Source organism: Centroberyx affinis, unplaced genomic scaffold (genome assembly GCF_046629955.1).
Source record: "Centroberyx affinis isolate AG114_WGS23_722 - 3 ecotype Tasmania unplaced genomic scaffold, CSIRO-AGI_Caff_v1 ptg003896l_1, whole genome shotgun sequence".
Lineage (NCBI taxonomy): Eukaryota > Metazoa > Chordata > Actinopteri > Beryciformes > Berycidae > Centroberyx > Centroberyx affinis.
In genome coordinates, this window is record NW_027281734.1 from 184287 (window position 1) to 204102 (window position 19816).

Here is a 19816-nt window from a genome sequence, read left to right on the forward strand (position 1 = left end):
CGGCTTTTCAGCTATTGCCTCATGTAAAGTTACAGCAGGAGAAAAAATGTACAGAAATGTGTAGCCATCACCTCCAGAAGATTCTTATGATTTTGCATACATATTACCCCATACAGTGTGTTGAAACAGCAAAACAGGCTGAAGTAGTGTTTAGATAGAGCCTCCTATGCTATTGGGCAGAAGAAATAAGCCAAATTTCTTTCTTGTTCTGTGGCAGCAGGTACAAAATGTGAACTACTGTTTAGATGTTACTTCTACACATCCTATATGCACAGTACTTAAAAATATATTTTTATCTGCTGTAACAGCTAACATTACATCTCTTCAGCAAGAAAAAAAAAATACATGAAGCGACTTTCAATCGTAGCATCTTGTACTGCTGCAGCAGGTAAACAAGATGTTTTAGTGCCGTCGAGCTGAAGCTAGAGTCTGGAAGATTAGAGCACTCTGAGGCTGATAGCTGTGTTTACAGTGACAGGCTCACACAGCATCCTCTCTAGTCAGAGCACTGTGTGTGTGTGTGTGTGTGTGTGTGTGTGTGTGTGTGTGCGTGCGTGCAATTATTTGTACATAGCAGTAGTGTGTGTCATTTCCCCAGCTGCCTGTTGGAATCTGAGGAAGTCCTAGCAGGATAAACTTTACAAAGGCCTCACAGAGGCCCTGAGCAGGGGAGATAGAAGGGAGGGGATTAGTGAGTGTGTGTGTGTGTGTGTGTGCGCGTGTGCGTGTGTGTGTGTGTGTGTGTATGTGTATGTGTGTGCGCGGGAGTCTACATTAGGAAAGTTGGACCACAGATAGGAGATATGAAACGCTTGTTTATCTCCTTGTACATCTCCTAAACACTCACTTCAGCACCTCTGTCTGTGCATTTGTGTGTGTGTGTGTGTGTTGTATCACGTGTATGCATGTGTGCTTGTTTGCGTGTGTGTGCGCATGTGTGAAAGGGTTAGAGAATGGACTAGGCAGAGAATGTGCCACTTGCAGAAATCATGGTGAGTGTCCATCAAAGAAAGAAACGTGTGTACAGATTACAGATTATATGAGGTGTTTGTGTATTTGTGTGCATATGAGAGTACATGTGCATCCATGTGAATGTGTTTGTATCTTACACACATATGTATGTGTGTATTTGTCTCACCATCGGGGGAAGACCCCGTTCTCCAGGCTGGTGGTCTGGCTGCGGAGCCATCGGCGCTGGTAGCTGGACGCACAGCTGCTGGTCAGGGAGGAGCCAGGAGACGGGAAGGGAGTGATCAACAGGCTGCTCAGAGAGGCTGTGGATGGACAGATGGAGGGAGGGAGGGAGGGAGGAGTGAAGGGAAGAGAGAAGGGGAGAGAGGAAGACAGGGGTGAAGAAGGACGGGGAATAAGGGGGATGAGAGAAGAGAGGAGAAAGGTCGAGGGGGAGAGAAGGAAGGACATACAAAAAGATGGAAAGAGAGAGAGGAGAGTAAGATGTAGATATTCAGAAAGCAGGGGAAGACAGAGGTGAAGACGAGGAGAGGAGAACAGAAGGAGAGAGGGAACAGGGTGGGGGGGATGGTGGGTGACAGAAGAGAAAAAGGGCAAGAGTGAGTCAGACAACGGGTGTGGAGGGTTACTCATTCTGAACGGCATCCACATAGTTCTCTCTCTCGCTCTCTCTCCCACACATACAGCTACAGAGAAAGCTACAGAATTAGAATAAAACATCTTACTAAGACAAAGTTAAGAACTCAAAACAAGACACCCCCCCCCCCCCCCCCCCCACCCCCACACACACACACACACACACACACACACACATACACCTCTTCATCATTTCCCACACACAGCCCCTTAATTACTGGATAGCTTTCATACTGGATCCAATATCAGCTAGCTAGCTAACTGTCACATGCTGCTGTTGTTGGAAAACCTGGCGTAACACCAGTTGGACAAGTCACTGACAACCTGTCCGCACACTACACTACACTACACACACACACACACACACTGAACACATGCCCTGATCACACAGTTATTTATGCCCCAGGCAGTGGGCACTGATCAATGGTCACATGAGCTATGTAGGAGGTGTGTGTGATCTTTTTATGCATGTGTGTGAAGGGAGAAAGAGAGAGAAAAAGAGAGAGACTACTACTAGGAGGTGTGTGTGTGTGTGTGTGTGTGTGTGTGTGTGTGTGTGTGTGTGTGTGTGTGTGTATGTGTGTGTATGTGTGTGTGTCAGAGATAGATAGAGCTCTCCCGCCCAACACAGCGGGGGAGGCGGAGTGGGAGAAGATGAGAAGAGGAGAGAGGACGCGGCTCAAATTAGAAGTTCATTTACTAGTAGCAGGTTTTGGGAGCTGCTATATTTAATCCTCTGCATGTGACCCGGGTTCGAGCAGAAAGCGCAATTCCTCACGTACCAGCCATGCCAGGGGGATACATGGGGTGGGGTGGGGGGTAGAAGAGAGAGGGGCAGGGGTCACTTTCCATTGCACAAGGTTTTCCAGAGCCTAGAGGCCCCGACGATGGCATACTCTACCTATGAGGGGTTAATGGATGGAAAACTGTGTGTGTGCGCACATGTTAGGCTACATCCGGAAAGTCTCAGCTTAAGCACCACAGGTGGAAGAGACCAGAGAGCTTGCTCAACTCCCACTCTACCAACTTCCCCCTTGAACAGACAGTGAAGTTAAAGCAGGTCAGTGAGGGTTAACCACTTTGACCCAGGAAGTGCTTGTAACAAAACCCATTAGATGCATCACACGCGTTTAGGGTAATCAAGTCTGCGAGAGATTAAACCATTTGCCGAACCGATGGTGTGTTTGAGGCAAAATGAAGGGCTGATGTGCAATAAAAAGTGATCTGGTTGTATATATTCATAAATTTTTACACGAAAAAAACAGGAAAGCAAAAATAGTTTTCTTGTGTGCAAACAAACAGCACTTTTACTACTTTTTAATACTTTGTCTATACTCTTACTTGATGAACCTTTTCCTCAAATAATAATAAAAAAAGGAGAAGGATACACTGGTCAGGTAATTTTGGGAACTAAAATGACTGAACTGCCCTTTTTGCATCTTATTTCACCATCTTGGCTGCTTTCAACTACAGCAGACATTTTAAAAGAAATTATATTGTGAAAACTAACAACTACAATTCGGCATGATTAATTGCACAGCCCTATTCCTTCCTGACATGACCTTCATCTCCCCCGTTGCCTCACCTCCTGGGCCTTCCCTGAGAATAAACGAAAGTCTGACTCAAAGCTCAGGTGTGGAAGTGAGAGCTGCGTTGAGTGTAGGTCAATCCAGGCTTTAGCTCCAAGTCTCATTAACCTACCTGACCTGGCGATGCCGCTGTCCCTCTCGTCGTAAAGCCCTCGGCCCGGCATGTCCATGGGGTGACTGTGGCCTGGAGGGAGGGAGGGAAAAGGAGGGAGAAAGAGGGAGAGAGAGAGAAGGGAAGGAAACAATATATGCAGAGGGGATGGGGGGGGAGACGACAGACAAAAAGGAGACAGAAAAAAAACACAACCTGTGAGAAACAGACCAGTGTGATCAGTATAACGCCGGGTTCAGACCGCAAGCGTAAGCGCCGCGAAGCGTCAATTCACACGCGAGCAGGAGCCTGGCTGTTCACACCAGACGCGCATTTCTCCGCGCCGGTCACCAAGCGATTCTGCTCTACAGGAGGAGAAAACCCTGTGGAAACAGGCTGTAGCTGCTGACACTGTGTTCCAACAGCCACCAAAGCTTCATCTGTTCACTGCTGTCCTTGTAGAAACACTGCTGACAGCTCACTGGACTTTTCCACATCAGGGATGAACTTTATATTTTCCATCTTCTTAATTTCCCCCTTTCTTCACAAACTCCCTCATATCAAAGCTGTCACGTTTATTTGTTTGTTTTCTCAGCAAGAGTCGTGACTTGTGATCAGGCAATAATTAGGAAAGCCTAGGGGACCGAGCTATCTCTCGCTCCCCCTCTCTCTATCTCTGTCTCTTTAAATAATGACATATAGGCCTAAATAAATTAAGTAGCCTATAAATAAACAAACTTAAACATGTATCCTTGTTTACTTTTGTGGTAACTCAATAACAGATGCAATTTTCAAAAGACAAGTGATAATTCAAAACCAGATAGATCATCATCCTACAATGTATTGCATTTAAAACTTGCATCAGTGCAGATTGATTCATCAACAACAACAGTGAAGACCCTGGTAAGTTGATCATTTAATATATTTGTGATTCTGTGGTGATATAATGGAGATATGACCATCTATAGTGTTTTCTATGGCGTTTTCCTGTGAAATGCGCGCCGCGGCTCGCGGAGAAAATAGACCAGACGCCGAAACTGGCGCTCCAGATCGCGAGCCGGCCGCGGAGCTCCGCGCTGAGGCGCGGCGCGCCCGGTCTGAACGGTCAAATCGGTTAACATGGGCGCCGAAAGGAAACTGGCTCCGCTTCGCGGCGCTTCGCGGCGCTTACGCTTGCGGTCTGAACCCGGCGTAACAGAGCAGGACGCATGCTGAAGATGCTCCGCTCTCCCACCACCACCAACACAGCTGATAGGAACCTTCTACTGCTCTTCTACTCAACCACAAACAAATCGAGTCTAATGCTCCTCTACTTTATCCCTCACATCCTCAGTGTTCATGTCTAGAAGGGCAGTTACAAACAGTTGCATGTAGTGAGGCTAATTTATTTCTCGACTGCTGAATTAAAAAGGGCCAAATTTATTTCTCCACAGTCAAAATGGGGTTTGAAGAATAGATGTGACAGATTGGCTGGTAGACAATTCAGAGTTTACAGAGTTTACAGAGTACAAAGGGGCTAGTAACTGACAGCCTTACCAATAGCCGCCAGCCAAAACTGCCCAAGGCCTGATGGCTTATTCAAAACAACTGTACCTCAGTTAGACTACGACACTACAACTCTGACTTGCAAAGTCACTACAAGAGGCAAATAACGGTTCCTGAGGCTCAGAAAACAAGAAGGTACTGGGAGAGACTCTACCGTCAAATGACTCTTACTGATTGATTCTCATGCTGTTAGCACAGCCTTTATTTCCTAACACCAAAAATTACAGGAAGTGTCACAACACAAGCAAAACAACTTGTTGTAATGGGCTGTTGCTTGTTGACTCACACCCCGTCATCGTAGGATATCTAAACCAGCTGCTACAGCTTTGATATAACCTGATACAACAGACACATCGATATGGATGTCAGTAAGCATGTTGGCTTGTTCTCAGATGTCCTCCTCGTCAACACTTGGCGGGAAAATGGGAAAAAAGTTAACGCTACTCACAGCAGAGAGGTGTGAAAACCACAAAAGCATCATTTGAATGTGCAGCTGAAAGCGTAGTTCAGGATGGGCTGTTGATATGAGTTATGGGCCAATCAACAGGGGCTTTTTCTGTAAGGCATCTGTGTGTGCGTGTGTGTGCGTGTGTGTGACTGTGTTCCTGTGGCACACTATTCCTTATGGCCATTCCAGCGTTGCATAACTGACAGAGCTACATGCCATGCTAACCTAAGGGTGCCCTAAACAGGGTTGTGGGCAGGCAGCACTGCACAGGAAAAAGCTCTTTTTATAGACCTCACCACCTCGACACTAACACTCCACTACAGCAAGGGCAGAGGTTTCACCCCTTGGGCAGGGCAAGAGGAAGGGGGGGGGGGGTTAGAGGAATACACACTGAAAATTTTCTGCAAATAAGCTCTCTGGTTAACTTGCCACTAGTGGTAGCACTTTTACCCTGAATTATACATTTTCATGAACAGAGAATATCATGATAAAATAAACAGTGTCAGGCTTGGAGACAAATTAGTGTCACGATTGATATGGATGGTAATTTCTTTTTTCTTCTTCAGTTAGCTAACGACATTAGCTTATTATCTTTAGCTCATTAGATCAATCATTAGCTACGCTAGCTAAGTGATTGACAGTCGCTGATTGTGGTTGCCTAGCGATAGTAAAAGCACATTTCCAGCACTTCTGCCTGTCCAGGCTTATCAAAATCAAGGCAGAGAGGTGTTCCTCACGTTTTCAGGCCTATAAAGCACATTCTGTCTGTGCCTAAGTGTCAGATAAATACTTCAAGTGTGAAATGTAAATGTAAAACACATATGCTTTGAAGTTTATGCTAAGCAATCTTGGTCCGTCCACTAAACATACACAGTGTACAAAATCATTATCATCCTATTTAGTCTTTGTTGTAAAACAAAGTTGATCAAAGTGCTTATCTGCTGAAAATTCAGTCTATTCCTTTGCAGTGATGATACATGGGATACATGGGCAACTTTTTAAGGCAATGAGATGGGCAATATTGCCTGCAGAAAGATGTTAAATTACTGGCATGGAAACAAATGCAGATATTATAGTGGTCAAAGGCTTTAAGGAACAAAAGTAAGCCGAGAACAGGCGGTTCTGCATTTAGCTCCGTGCTTCACTCTTACTTCCAGTGATAGAAGACAGAGGATTCCCCACTGTGGTCACCCATGCGATACATGCCACTTTTCAAGAAATGGATTTGTGGCTGGACTGTCGGCGGTTTAAATTCCTGGACTGGCTGAAAAAAATCTTGACAGGGGAAGTAAAAGAGAAGCTCTCTCCCTTTCTTCCTTCAACTACTGCCGAGGTGCCATTGAGCAAGCTGGAGCTGCATGCATGCTCAGTCAACTTTCCCTGGATCAGTAAGGGTAAAAAAAAAAAAAAGGCAAAAGCTGGCATTTCATATCGGCAAAATAAATGTTGGCAGTGTTGGTCATAGTTTACGGCTAAATTGCACATCTACAATGCCTAAAATAATTGCCCAGGTATCATGGATATAAGATCTAAGTGAGTGAGTGAGGAACACAAAGAGAGGGAGGGTAAGGAAATGCAAAAACTATTACTAGAGCTACAGCCACCAACACCAGTGAGCAGATAAACCCATGCACCATGCCCGCGTGCGCAGTACACTTGCAGACCTGGGTCAGATAGTACTTGCAGATATGTTTTTGGTTTGTTTTGGACGACTTCATGGCCAATGGGTGGGGTAGGTCTCATGGGACACAAGCACTGCCAAAAAATTTAGCCAAGCACACGGAAGCAATTGAAAGCCATTATACTTCTCTGCGATTGGCCAATGTGGCACTCCAAGCAAAACACTACGAATGCAACACCTACACACACACCTACAGTTCGCTTTCTTTGGAGTGGAAAAGTTTACTTTGTTGCATTCATTTAGGTTCACACTGCCCAATTACAAACAAACCAGGGCTTGTAAACAAAAGTCACATGGACTCACATGGACTCACATGGTTTATTGGACAGAGTTTTGGTAACCTGTTACCCCACCAGGTTAGAGATCTTGACAGTGGGGGTGGAGTAAAAAAAACAAATCGAATTCCAGCCCTGTAAATTTAGCTAAGCATGACGGACTTGTCTACTCTCTCCGCTGTAATTTACCTTCTCTGGATTTGCCCTCGGTTCATTTCGTTATGCTAGGCTTTCCAAGTATGAGTGTCTGGTGGCACTGCTTGCTACCAGACATCAACATCTGTCTCCTGATACCTATGAAACTTATTTTCAGTCCTAATGAATCACACCGCAGTTCGCTTGGCAGAGGACTGAGACCAGCATTTTCAGGTGTTTCGGTGTGGTTATTTGGTGCTACCCAGAGTTAGAAAAAAATGCTTCAAATGTGCTTGGTGTGAACGCATCCCATGAATTATTTCTGCAGGTATTAGATGACCCAAGATGTTTGCAGACATGCTCCGATATCGCATGCTACGACTGTCGCTACCACTACTAGCGCCAAAATGTCCACACAGGCATGCAACTGCACAGAGTCAATGCCTGCACAACCAATTGTGCTGCTGCTGCTGCTGCTACAGCCTACACACAAGCATGCAACTGCACACACCAGTCACGGCCAGTTTGAGCGCCAACCTGAAAAGAAAGATGCGCTCTTGATGAGGCGCAGAGGGCCTTGTTCAGAGAAGGCCCGTCGAGGGCTGCAGAGTTGAGAAAATCCTGCGCAGCACAAACAAAAACAAAGAAAAGAAGAGAGGGAGGGAGAGGAAAAAAAAAGAGACAAAAACAAGATATGAACCATGGTTAGTGAAGCACTAAGGAGGAAGGCTGGCCGACTCTGGTCGTCCAGCCCTCCTGTAGTAAACACCTGAGTTACAGGAAGTTTTAGTCCGACATGACATGATGAAGATCCTCTGATAGGTCAGTCAGACAGAGACAAGTAAGCTGAGATCACTCACAGAAAACACAGGCTAACCAAAGAAACAAAATAAATATATTACAGGCTTTACTGTTCAGATTTGTGCAAGAAAACCTTTGTCTTTTCTGTGAGGATGACATGGAGAAAATTACACATTAAAGACCAGGGTAGAATCTGCCAACAGTTCTTAGTGTTGGAAGCAGGTGTTTTCTGAATCCTAGTCAGACTTGTGTGGTGTTTGTGTCAGACCTCCTGCAGTGACCTAATCATCTGATTCAGTCCATCTCAGAAAATGATTATCTCCACCAGTCACATCTGCAGTCAACATCAGGCATGCACCAGATGAGTCAGAGCAGGGATATACCGCTAAGAGTGTTTGGTTGGAAACAGTTGATACCGTCAATTTGCTGAGAAAACTGTGTGCTTGCAAGGCCTGTTTGAATGTTTTCCAACTGTTTGTGAGGTTACTGGAGGGGGGGCTTTAAGGGAGAGCTGTTGGCAGATTCAATCCAGCCTGGTTTGTATTCAAACAAGAATGTTAGAGGCGAAGGGAGAAACAAAATCTGTCGCGACCTCACCGCGCTGAGAGCTGAACAAAAGGAGACTTTAAATTGTAAATTCTAAAAAATGTTTTATCCATTCAACTTCTTTCTTACTTCACTTAGTGCAGCTCAAATTATTGTTTTTGTTCAGAGGGAAAGGGATGAACGCTGACAGTAACTGGGGCAACATGAGAAAACACAACTCATCATCTGGAATGTGATTACGGTTAATTTGATTTGATTTCCAGTAAATCACATGAAAACAATCCTAATGAAATAATCCATGCCATAATCAGATTTGCGTCACGTTGAATATGCAGGCGGACATGCCCTGTAAGGCCTTTTTAAGAAAACCACACTACAAAGAGCGCCTAGTTATCCTCAAAAGAGATATCTCCTAGCAAACAATTTCTAGGTGAACTAAACTGAACTCGAGGATTGTCATTGACACCAAAAAGACCGTAAACCGGTTTGATGTGGCTGTTTGGGTTGCTGTGGTTACCTATGTTCCCTAGGAGACCGTTGGCCCCGGTGTTCTGATCGGGCCTCAGGGTGTTGGGGTCCTGTCCAATGAACTCTAGGCTGTCCTGTAACCTGCCCGAGATAAAACAGAACAAGAATACAGTTATTAGGTTATTTTAATGATTTCAAAGCACGTACCCGCAACACAAAAATGTACATATGCAAAAAAAAATAAAAAAATCCAGGGATGACCCAAGAAAGTTTTCATTGTAGTCCAAGTTGCTTATTTGTCACAGACAGGACACACAGTACATAGGACAATGTAGAGAAAGAGCGGGTCCAGATAAATAAAGAGACAGAAGGAAGGAGAGACAGAAACAAACACAGAGGGAGGGAGAGACCGAGACCGAGACAGAGACAGAGACAGAGACAGAGACAGAGACAGAGAGAGAGAGAGAGAGAGAGAGAGTATCCCTAGTTGAGGAAACATTTACAGAGGAAATATGGACAATAATTAAGAAGAAAGAGAGAAATGAGGGAGGCAGTGCATCTGTGTACACACGCATGTGTGGGCTTAAGGAACAGGCTGCCATAGAGAGCAGAGCGAGAAACAGGGTGTGAATGAGTGAGAGAGTGTGTGTGTGTGTGTGTGTGTGTGTGTGTGTGTGTGTGCTTACGTGTTGAGACTGCCGTACACGCTGCCTCCAGTCCTGGCGGTGAAGACTTTACTCAGCATCAGCTGAGGCGGCGATCTGGTATAACAACAGTAAAGCATGACATGTGATGCGTTTGTGTGTTTGTCTGTGTGTGTGTGTGTGTGTGTGTGTGTGTGTGTGTGTGTGTGCGTGTATGGGCGACACGATGTATGCAAATGTGACTAAGAGATGACACACCATCACTACAGCTGAAACATTTCTCCTCCTTTCTTCCACATCCATCCTCATTCGTCTTTTCTTTTACCTCATCTATTCACAGCTTCTCCTCTCCTTCCTTCTTCCCCCTCTGCCTTCTTCCCTTCCTTCCCTTCCCTGATTTTCATTCTTCTTCAGTGGTGCACAACACCGATACTGGCATTGGATACTGGGTCGATAGCAGGCTAAACTACAGCAGTGGCGTCAAAATATTCCCCAAATACCAAAATCCAATACCAAAAGCCACGTCAAATGTCAAAGCGATTTGACTTTTCTGCCCTTTTCACACATGAAAAGATGTTACATCTCTCCAGGGGACTAAAACAGATTTTATCTCAATCCTTTTTGTTCAATGACCAAAAAATGAATGGTCAAAGTCTGCTTTTGTTTCTTTCAACTTAATGTTTTGTATAATTGATGCATTGGATGGGTGAACTGTAACTGGGTATCAGACACTGATACATCTCTATTCCTCTTACCTAATCTGGTGGATTTTTAGAGTGGAGCCTTTGTAGCTCATGGCCACAGAGCCAAACATCATCTCCCCCAGCATGACCACATCGGACGAACACCTCGAACCCTGGAGGGTGGAAGATGAGGAGAGGAGAGGGGAGGAGAGGAGGAAGAGACAGAGGAGGGGTAGAGGAAGGGGTGTGTGGGATAAAGAGATTTTAAATACCATGACCCTGAAAGAACTTGTAGTGAACTGGATGTGTTGTTGGTTGCATCTCTGGTATACAGTATACGTGTATGTGTGTGTGTGTGTGTGTGACTGAATGTGTGTGTTACCTGGAAGCGGAGGCCCTGCTCCTTAGGTTCCCGTGTCTCGGAGGCGCAGGAGGAGGAGCTGTCCAGGGAGCTGCTGCTGCCCCCTGTGGGACGGAGCTGGCAGCACTTCCCAAACATCTTCACCTGGCTCTCACTGCAGACCCTCTGTGGGATAAAAACATAATAGAGAATTGACCAAACACCATGAACCCAGGCTCAGTGAACTCTGCGGGACATCGATGTAACATCATCAGACAACCACAAGGCACTCATTTGATTTAATAATTACAATATTTATTTACCCCCATTATGTAATATACTATTTTAAGGCTTTGAATGCAAAGATCAATCTATGAGAAGCAAAATAATAAAATTAAGCAATCTCCCACAACATGCCTGTACATATACAAAATTTGACTTTGGCAGATAAATCAGTAAGGGTCACCTACCACACTAGCTAGTAAATTTTAGGGACGATAACATTTGAATGCCTTGGTTATATTAAATTCTGTTGCGCTTAATGAAGAATTACCAATTTAGTGTGTTTAAGTTTTAAATTTACACACTATACTTGATTTTGAAATAGCACTGAACATGGGTATGGTGACACATATATATACATTTTTTTTTGGCCATTAAAATTATTTTTGCCAGGTACATTTTTGTAGTTTACCAGAAAGTGGTAGGCGAGAGAAAAACTTAATTTCGGCACGTACACAGACACACACACACACACACACACAGTAGAGAACAGGGTAGGAAACCACCTTTATCATCCACCACAGGCCACAGTGACTCGTGGAGTCCAAGGCTCACCAGCCACTTTCACTGTTTCACCAGCCAAACAGAATTCCCTTGAATATAGAAGTACCTCCAAAATAAAAATATCTGCGGCAGCCACAGCTAAACATTTACATTTTCTGCTTGGCAAGTGTTCAGTTCACATCCTTATAAAGAACAAGGGACTAATAAGAAAACAAAGATGTAGTAATAATGACACCATGGTTTTGGTTTCGATGGTTGAATGAAATGAACGCAACAAAAATAGGCGAGAACCCATTGGCCGTTTTGTGTACAAGTTTGTTAAATCACCAAGAGAGACATTAATGTTTTTAGTTCTGAAAAGTCTATCCTCATACATGTAGTATAAGATTATAATGTAGTCAAAAGGATTTAATGTCAGGGGGATTTCACTTACGGAGGCCTGTGCTGTATACAACATAATTAAAGAAATAGGCTAAAGACACAAGTAACCTATAAAAGGCTTAAAACAGTCACATTTCCAGCTAATCCGATTTCACCTCAACACTGCAACAACATTTTAACCAGTCCCAAAAAATATACTAAACCCAGTAGTCCTACAGCTGGTGCTCTGTGCTAGGAGTTGCACATATTGATGCAAATAAATATATGACGCTGAATTGTTGCAAATAAACCCAACCAAGAGGTACTTCTGTAAACAGCAAACTAAGAGCAATGTGAGAGCTCAATCAGTCTGTGTCATGTGCCTTCTTAACTTGGCACCCTATTCAAGAGGAATGCATTTGGGACGGGAGGGGCGGGAGGCGGGACGAGGGGGAGAGGGGGAGGGGGGGGTGCGCGCTTGGCCAGGCTTCGGTAATGGCTCACTTGAAACCACTGTCAGTGTGTGAGAGAGGAAGAGAGAGAGAGAAAAGAGAGAAAGACAAAGAGAAACTGAACTAGAGAGCAAGAGACGGAAACAGAAAAAGAGAGAGAGAGAGAGAGATGGTTGGTTTCGATTAATTTTGTTCGGTTCTGTCTATCTGTAAATAATGCATGAATGTATGCAACTTCCTTTTATTTGTTTACATTTTTCTGTTAATTCTTATTCATATACATGAGTGCTTTGGTAACACAAGCATACTTGTCATGCTAATAAAGCCATTCTGAGTCTGAGAAAGAGTGTGTGTGTGTGTGTGTGTGTGAGTCAGTGTGTGTGTGTATGTGGGTGTGAGTCAGTGTGTGTGTGTGTCCGCTGCAGTGCAGTGTGAGGCGTGTACACAGAGGCCAGCAGCATGTGACTGCCAGTCATATGACTTTCCCAGGAACTCGTGAGCGAGCAGCACTGCAATCATTCCCTCCCTCTCCCCCTCCCTCTCTCGCTCCACCCGCTCAAACTTCATCCCTCTTTCCTTCCTACCACTCTCTTTATCTCTTTCACGTCTCCTTCTCTAGCTCTATTTCTTTCTTTACTTCATAAGCTTTTTTTCTCCTTCCTTCCCTAGCTTATTCTTCTTCTTGTCTACCTTTCTCCTTCCCTACCTTTCTCTCTTTTCTCTCTATTCTCGCCTGACCCTCTCTTTCCCTTCCCACCCACCTCTCTCCTCCCTCCTCTCTCTCTCTTCTTTCCTACCTCTCTCTATCGCTCCTTCCCTACATCTCTCTCCTCCCTTTCTTCTTCTCTACTGCTCTCTCTCCTCCCTCCTCTCTCTTTCCTTCCTCTTCATTCCCTACCTTTTTCCTCTCTTCTTCCCTACCTCTCTCTCTTTTTCACCCCTTCCCTGGCTCTTTTACTTGCTCACTCGTTGCGCTCTCTCTCTCTATCTCTCTTCATCCTTTCCTCCCTGCCTCGCTCGCTCCTGCTTTCTCTCTCTCTCAAAAGGAGCTGGCAGGAGGAAACCAAATCCTCTGGGTAGAAAAAAAACAAAAAACAGCCATCATGTGATAGAAGTCACACAGTAGCTGGCTAAGCCCTAACCATGCAGAATGCACTGAACGCATTGGCAATGACCCCAGACAACACACACACAAACACACACACACACACACACACACACTGCATAACTCTTCTTATTGCATTTCTCGATGCATTAGCTAGGGCTTTGGTAATGGCTCACTTCAAACAACTGTCACTGTGTAAGAAAGACAGAGACATACAACCAACAACACACACACACACACACACACACACACACACACACACAGCATAACTATTCTTATTGCAGTTCTATATCTGGCATTGGTCCAATCCAGTGGTACTGCTTCAGTAAATCCACATGTTTATGAGTGTAGGATGTTAAGCAAATAGACGATCCTATTTCCACTGTCAGGGTGATAAAAGTGAGCAGGAGGTGTGTGTGTGTGGTGGCAAGGCTGAGGATGTGACGATGAAGAGAGGCAGATGATGGACAGACAGACAAGAGAGGGTGAGGCAGTGCAGAGATTGAGACAACCAGACAGACAGAGAAAGCGGTCAGTACAAAAACAGGACTGGCTGAGAAAAAGATAGACAGGTCAGAATGTAGACATAGAGAGAGACAGACAGAGAGACAGGTGGGGAGAGAGGCAGGAGGGGTAAGAAAAGGTAAACCGAGAAGGAGAGAAAGAGAGTAAAATAAAAATTTGGAGGTAGAAAGAAAGATTTGGAAAGGTAGAGAGAGGTAGGGAGAACCAGAGAAAGTTAGAGAGAGAGAGAGACATTTACAGAGGTAAAGTAAGAGAGAGATATAGAGGGGTGGAGAGGTAGAGAAGGTAGAGAGAATTAGGGAGCGACGGAGAGAGGCATAGAGACAGGTAGAGAGAGAGATTTGAAATGGGTAGAGAGAATTAGAGAGAGAGAGGGGCAGAGAGAGACAGGTAGAGAGGGAGGGAGACAGGTAGAGAGAGAGAGAGAGATTTAGAAAAGGGTAAAGAGAAAAGAGAGAGACCGAGTGAGAAATTTAGAGAGGGAGAAGAGGGTAGAGACAGAGAGAGTTAGAGAGAGACAGACAGACAAGCAGAGAGTTAGACAGCCAGAGAGAGAGAGAGAGAGACAGAGAGAGAGACAGGGAGTGACACGGCTGTCATGTGAGGATGAAAGAATGCTGCGTACACATGGGCTGTCAGCTGATGCTATTATTATTGGAGATAAGAGCACCAGAACAAACCGGTCAGGGTCCTCGCACCGCAGACAGAAACACACAGCGGCAAGGATGGCGGAAAAACATATTACACCAAAATAAATAAATAAATAAATAATAATGATAAAAATGAATGGTGGACGTGCGTGCATGACTTTGCATGGAAAATTGTCTTGTTTTGCACACACTCGTGGTTGGTATCCAAGAGACCTAATTAGCACATTTGATAGCAAGTATGCACACACCCTGATAAAGATTGCTATGCTGTTGCAATACTGGTTTTATCATAATTGCATACATGGGTGTGTTGCCACTTTATGAATGCCGCAGTGGAGAGCTCTGTCCGTCTCGTACACACACACACACACACACACACACACTCTACCTGTTTGACAAAAATTAGGAATGTCTCACTCAGCACACAAACCTAAAGACGGATTTCCCAACACATTCCAACACAAAATAACATTTGTGCCCTTCTCTCATACACCATTGCCATTTTGTAAAAATAATTTCCAAGTCATATACAACACACACACACACAGTCAGGACACCCAGCCTCTCCCACAGGACACATTCCCTGCCTTCCACTCTTGATCCCCTGGTTAGATGTTGCTCGCTGTGGGACTGCGGGGCGTCCTGGTGGATAAACAGGATAAGGTGCAGCGCGTGTACACTTAACATCATGTGTTTGAATCCGTCACATGACCTTTGTTGCTAATCATGTCTGCCTGTCTCTGTCTCACTCCTCATATCTTCCCTCATCTATTTGGTCATTTCACATTTGTGTGAATTTATTTTCTAAATGTATTTTTAGGGTTTTGTGCAGTTTTAAGAAAGCCAAATTTAAGACTTTTTGAAGACCTTTTTACTGCTACCTGGAACTGAATTTAAAACCAATCTAAAAAACAAAATAAAGGAACAAAGCTGGCAAAACCTGCCTATTGCCAAATGAACACAGGCTCTGAAACAGAGTAAGAGAAAGGACAACAGGAAAATAATTGTTAAGCGGCATTAAATCCAATTGTGTTTAGTAAAGGAATCATATGCAAAAACATGTTTTGCATATGGTACTACCAACTCTGTTCTGTACTAATCTAAAAGTGAACATGTAGTGCAAAGAAGCCTGTCCTTGCAAGGTGATAATACCATCAGTAACTGGATTATTTTAATACTTTGAAAGGCCTTAAATTTAGATTTAGAATTATCTTTTAAGGACCTGCGGATTCCCTGCCTGTATTAAATCCCCTGGAATTATAAGAAGGGCCTGGAACCAACTGTCTTTCTCCATTACTATGCACAAAACGGGGGGTGGGCTTCCAAATAAAGACAAAACAACATGGCACTCACAGTGATGGGGGTTTCCTCTGCGCCCCTCTTTTTGGCATTGGAGTCGAAGAGGACATTTCTGCCGCGCCGCTCACAGTCTTGGTACACTATCAACCTGATCTGACTGGGCTCCAGCTGGGGGATGGGCCAGCTAGATGGAGGGATGGATGGAAGAGAGAGGGATGGAGGTAGGTAGGGAGGAAGGGATGGAGGAGAGATAGGAAAGTGGGAGGCAGGAAGGGAGATGGGAGTCAGGTAGAAAGAGAGGGAGAAAGAGATGGGATGGATGAAGAGAGGGATGGAGAAAGATGGGGGAGGGAGGGAAGGTTGGGGGGAGAGAAAAAATAATGACATTAGTACAAAATTACTGTACAATAACAGTGCAGTGTCACATTAAACTGTCACCTACAGCAAGTGGGAGAAAAAGATAAAACGGCAGTGAGAGAAACAGAAATAAAGTGGCAGAATGAGAGAAGAGAAAGTCACAATACATCTCACATATTCTTTAAAACACTGCATCTTTCACACACACTTCTCTAAGTCTTTCTCTCAAGGAATTTCAATTCAACACATTAGAGAGATAATTAAGCCACGGTCCAATAACAAAACACTTCCCAAAACAAGGGGTGAAAAATCCAGCGTGGCTGTTAAAAGTTTATTACTTGTGATTTGGGGCATTTCATTCAGTCTTAAAAGGTTCTTTATAGCACCAAAAAGAGTTCTGCAAGCTAAAAAAAACATTTTCTGACGCTATATAGAAGCCGTTTTGTTGTATAGCAACAGGTTCTAGCAACAGTGGAGTTCCCTGAAATGGTCACCCGATTTCAGCCTGGTATCTGCCAGATATCCGGTAACATTTCCTCCATATGTGTAGAAAAAAGCTTGAGTAGGAGGGAAAATGTAGAGACGTAGTATGCTTGTAATAAAGTCTGTTTAAGCCGTCATCCCTCCTGGTGGATATGGCAGAGGCAACACACTCCATGCCATAGCTGCCATTCCTCCATCTCATACCTCAACCAGTGGGGAGGCAGAGAGATATGCCAAGACCACCCACTACCCACCCACCACTACTGCCACTATGGATTTACAGTGCGCTCAGACAGCAGGCAACCACTCCAGCCACTCACTGCTGCTCAGCCCATTTTATCCAAGGCGAGTTGGTGCTTTTTATTAAACCTTTATTTTCCCTGAAAGATTTGCCAGTGTTCAACATATGTACGTATGCTCAATTTCAGCACTGCCCTGCTTTACATTGATACAGTTATACACCTGACAGCTGTCCAGTACAACCAGTCTGCTACTGTTGGCCACTCTGCTCCAGTGGATCAGTTGAGTCAGTTGCTCAAAGCACTGAGCCTTTACTGTCTGTCTTTTGTACTACTGTCTGTCTCCTGTATTGCTGTCTTTCTTTTTTGAGTTGTTTCTCAGTTGTTTCTCGGTTTTCTGTAAAACACATATGTAAACTCTCTTTGTTTTTAGAAAGAGGTGCTAGTTTATTATATTATTATTTAACCACAGTTTGCGGAAGGGGAGTGTCACTTTCCCCACCCAGATTGCCCCTGGTCTGTGTGCATTTACAAGATCAGTTTTTAAGCAATAAAAAGGCAAGACATATTGCCATATTACAGTTTTTAGTTTTAGCAATAATTTGAATTAGTAGTAGTAGATTGCTTGTCTCTGTCTCTCTCTGCAGTGGAAGATTCCTCCTGGCAAGCAACACTTTCCAAAAGTTAAGTAAAATATCTGGGCTCTGCTGTTTTTACGAGCAGCCACGTTATCGTCTGCTCCATGGCTGTTGCTAGGTAACCTGTTATTTCATTCCAGCTCATATTTTGAATCTACCATTGTGTCCATAGGAGAACGTGGCCAAACTTTCCATCAGTGGCGGTGGGCACCAGCACATCTTCACAGAGCTCTGGCACACTCGTCTGCCTTTGGGGAAACTTGGCCCCCTGTTTGATTTAGTGGGCTATAAACATGACAGGGGATTGGACAGACTGACAGACAGTCGAGGATTTCTCTCTAGTCTGAAGGGATAGACGGGTCAGGGAGATGGACACGGGGGTGGACCTAAATATAGCCTTTTATTGGAGGGCAGGGGGTGTCCCTAAAGACAAGTGTTTATAGAAAAGGGGTTGAGGGTGGCTGACATGGAACAAGAACAGTTAAGTCTATTTAACTCGTAAACAAACACACACGCACATGCACACACGCACAGTATTTCAGTTGTTGGTCGCAGTGCCTTGATAGGTCAGGGAATACCTGTGTGTTTGTGTGTGTGTGAGAGACAGTATTATGTGTCTATGCTTGTGCACACTGTCATGCATGTGTGCTATATTTACCAAACACTGGAGTCAAAGTATGACCAACATTCCTGGAAGTAAAGCTATTCAGTCTGGAGGAGAAGCGCTGCCCACCTACATGGCCCAAAACCACCACCCAAACTTGAATGAGGCGTGGACATTCAACAGATGCATGCTTGCTGCACCTCTGAGAGAAATCGTTTAGAAAATTCAAATTATGTTCCATTTTTAGCCATCAGAAGGTGCAAAGCATGGTCTGGCAGGTAGTGATTCATCTCTACCTGCAATATTTCAGATAGAAATAGCTGCAGTGGCTGTTGGTGAAGCACGAATGCAAGGGGAGCATTTTCTTTATCGGTGATCGCTCTATATTACTGTATTCTTTTCTCCATTGTCTGTCACCCTTACTATTCATTAAAAACTTGTCATCTTTCAGCGCTACTTGAAATTTCCCCTGGATCAATGGCGCCCAAATACCTCCTGGGAAATAATGGAATACATAGAAAATGAACAAAACAGGTACAGCTATACCCGCATATACTTTATTTTTACAATTTTTCACATTTTAGAACAATAGCAAAGACATCAAAACTATGAAATAACACAAATGGAATTATGCCGTGACCAAAAAAGTGTTAAAAAGTGTCAGAATTCTGCGAGAACCGCGACACAAGAGGTAAATTGGACAGAAGCAAAGCTCAGAAAGTGGGTTTTAACCCAAGACGAGGACAAGGGAAGTATCAGGGTTGCCTTGAGGCTCGGCCGATGCTGAAACCAGAGGACAACACACTACTCTAGTTGAGTCTGTAGGGGATTCGGCATTCCACGGCAGGGCCAAGAATATCCCCTCAAGGCATAGACAGTAAACCCCCTTTGCAGAGAACAGACACGTCTCTCTCTCTTTGACACACACACACCTCACATCTTACTTTGGCTAGCAACACTTGGCTCCATCTGTTCATACAGCTCCCATAGGTCCTAGTGGACCCAAGCCCAAATATCAGTGACTTCAGAGGCATGCAACAAGTTCTCACAAACAGGCCAAAGGACATACTGTTCGTTAACCGTGAGGCTTATCGTCCAGACTGTCCAGTCCTACCAGGATAGATCTTCTCGAGGTTCAAAGGTTATTGGGTTATTAAAGGTTATTCCAGTCACAGGGTTTTTGATACCATTCACAGGCACTATTTGATGGAGGCGCCACCATGAGAAACTTCCAGTCAGCAAATACACAATTCAACATTTCCAACTGGAGTATTATGCAGGGAGTCTGTAAGGGGACATGTCTTTGAAGCTTCAACAATACAAATCTAATGCTGGTGTAAATGCAATTTTATGAGTTAATCATCACGGTTGTGGTTTTTAAAATTCAGCTGCGATATTTAGATGTGTTCCTATTTGCGGTTTTCCATTTAATTGTCCCAGTTACATAATCTAATGGTTCAAAAC

General features: G+C 44.3%; 1 protein-coding gene across 6 annotated transcripts in view; it reads right to left on the minus strand.

The window, feature by feature from the left end:
- Positions 1-19816, minus strand: part of fnip1 (folliculin interacting protein 1) — a 54449-nt gene that overhangs the window by 18795 nt on the left and 15838 nt on the right. For 3 of the 6 annotated variants that reach the window (XM_071541526.1, XM_071541524.1, XM_071541521.1), the window contains exons 2-9: positions 16086-16215; positions 10897-11040; positions 10587-10687; positions 9874-9948; positions 9237-9328; positions 7910-7993; positions 3310-3381; positions 1139-1274 (exon numbers count right to left, since the gene is read on the minus strand). In XM_071541526.1, the coding sequence (XP_071397627.1) occupies positions 1139-1274; positions 3310-3381; positions 7910-7993; positions 9237-9328; positions 9874-9948; positions 10587-10687; positions 10897-11040; positions 16086-16215 (834 nt within the window). Of the gene's footprint in view, positions 1-1138; positions 1275-3309; positions 3382-6432; positions 6508-7909; positions 7994-9236; positions 9329-9873; positions 9949-10586; positions 10688-10896; positions 11041-16085; positions 16222-19816 lie in introns of those variants that run through there. The other 3 variants (XM_071541525.1, XM_071541523.1, XM_071541527.1) reach the window with 3 other exon arrangements.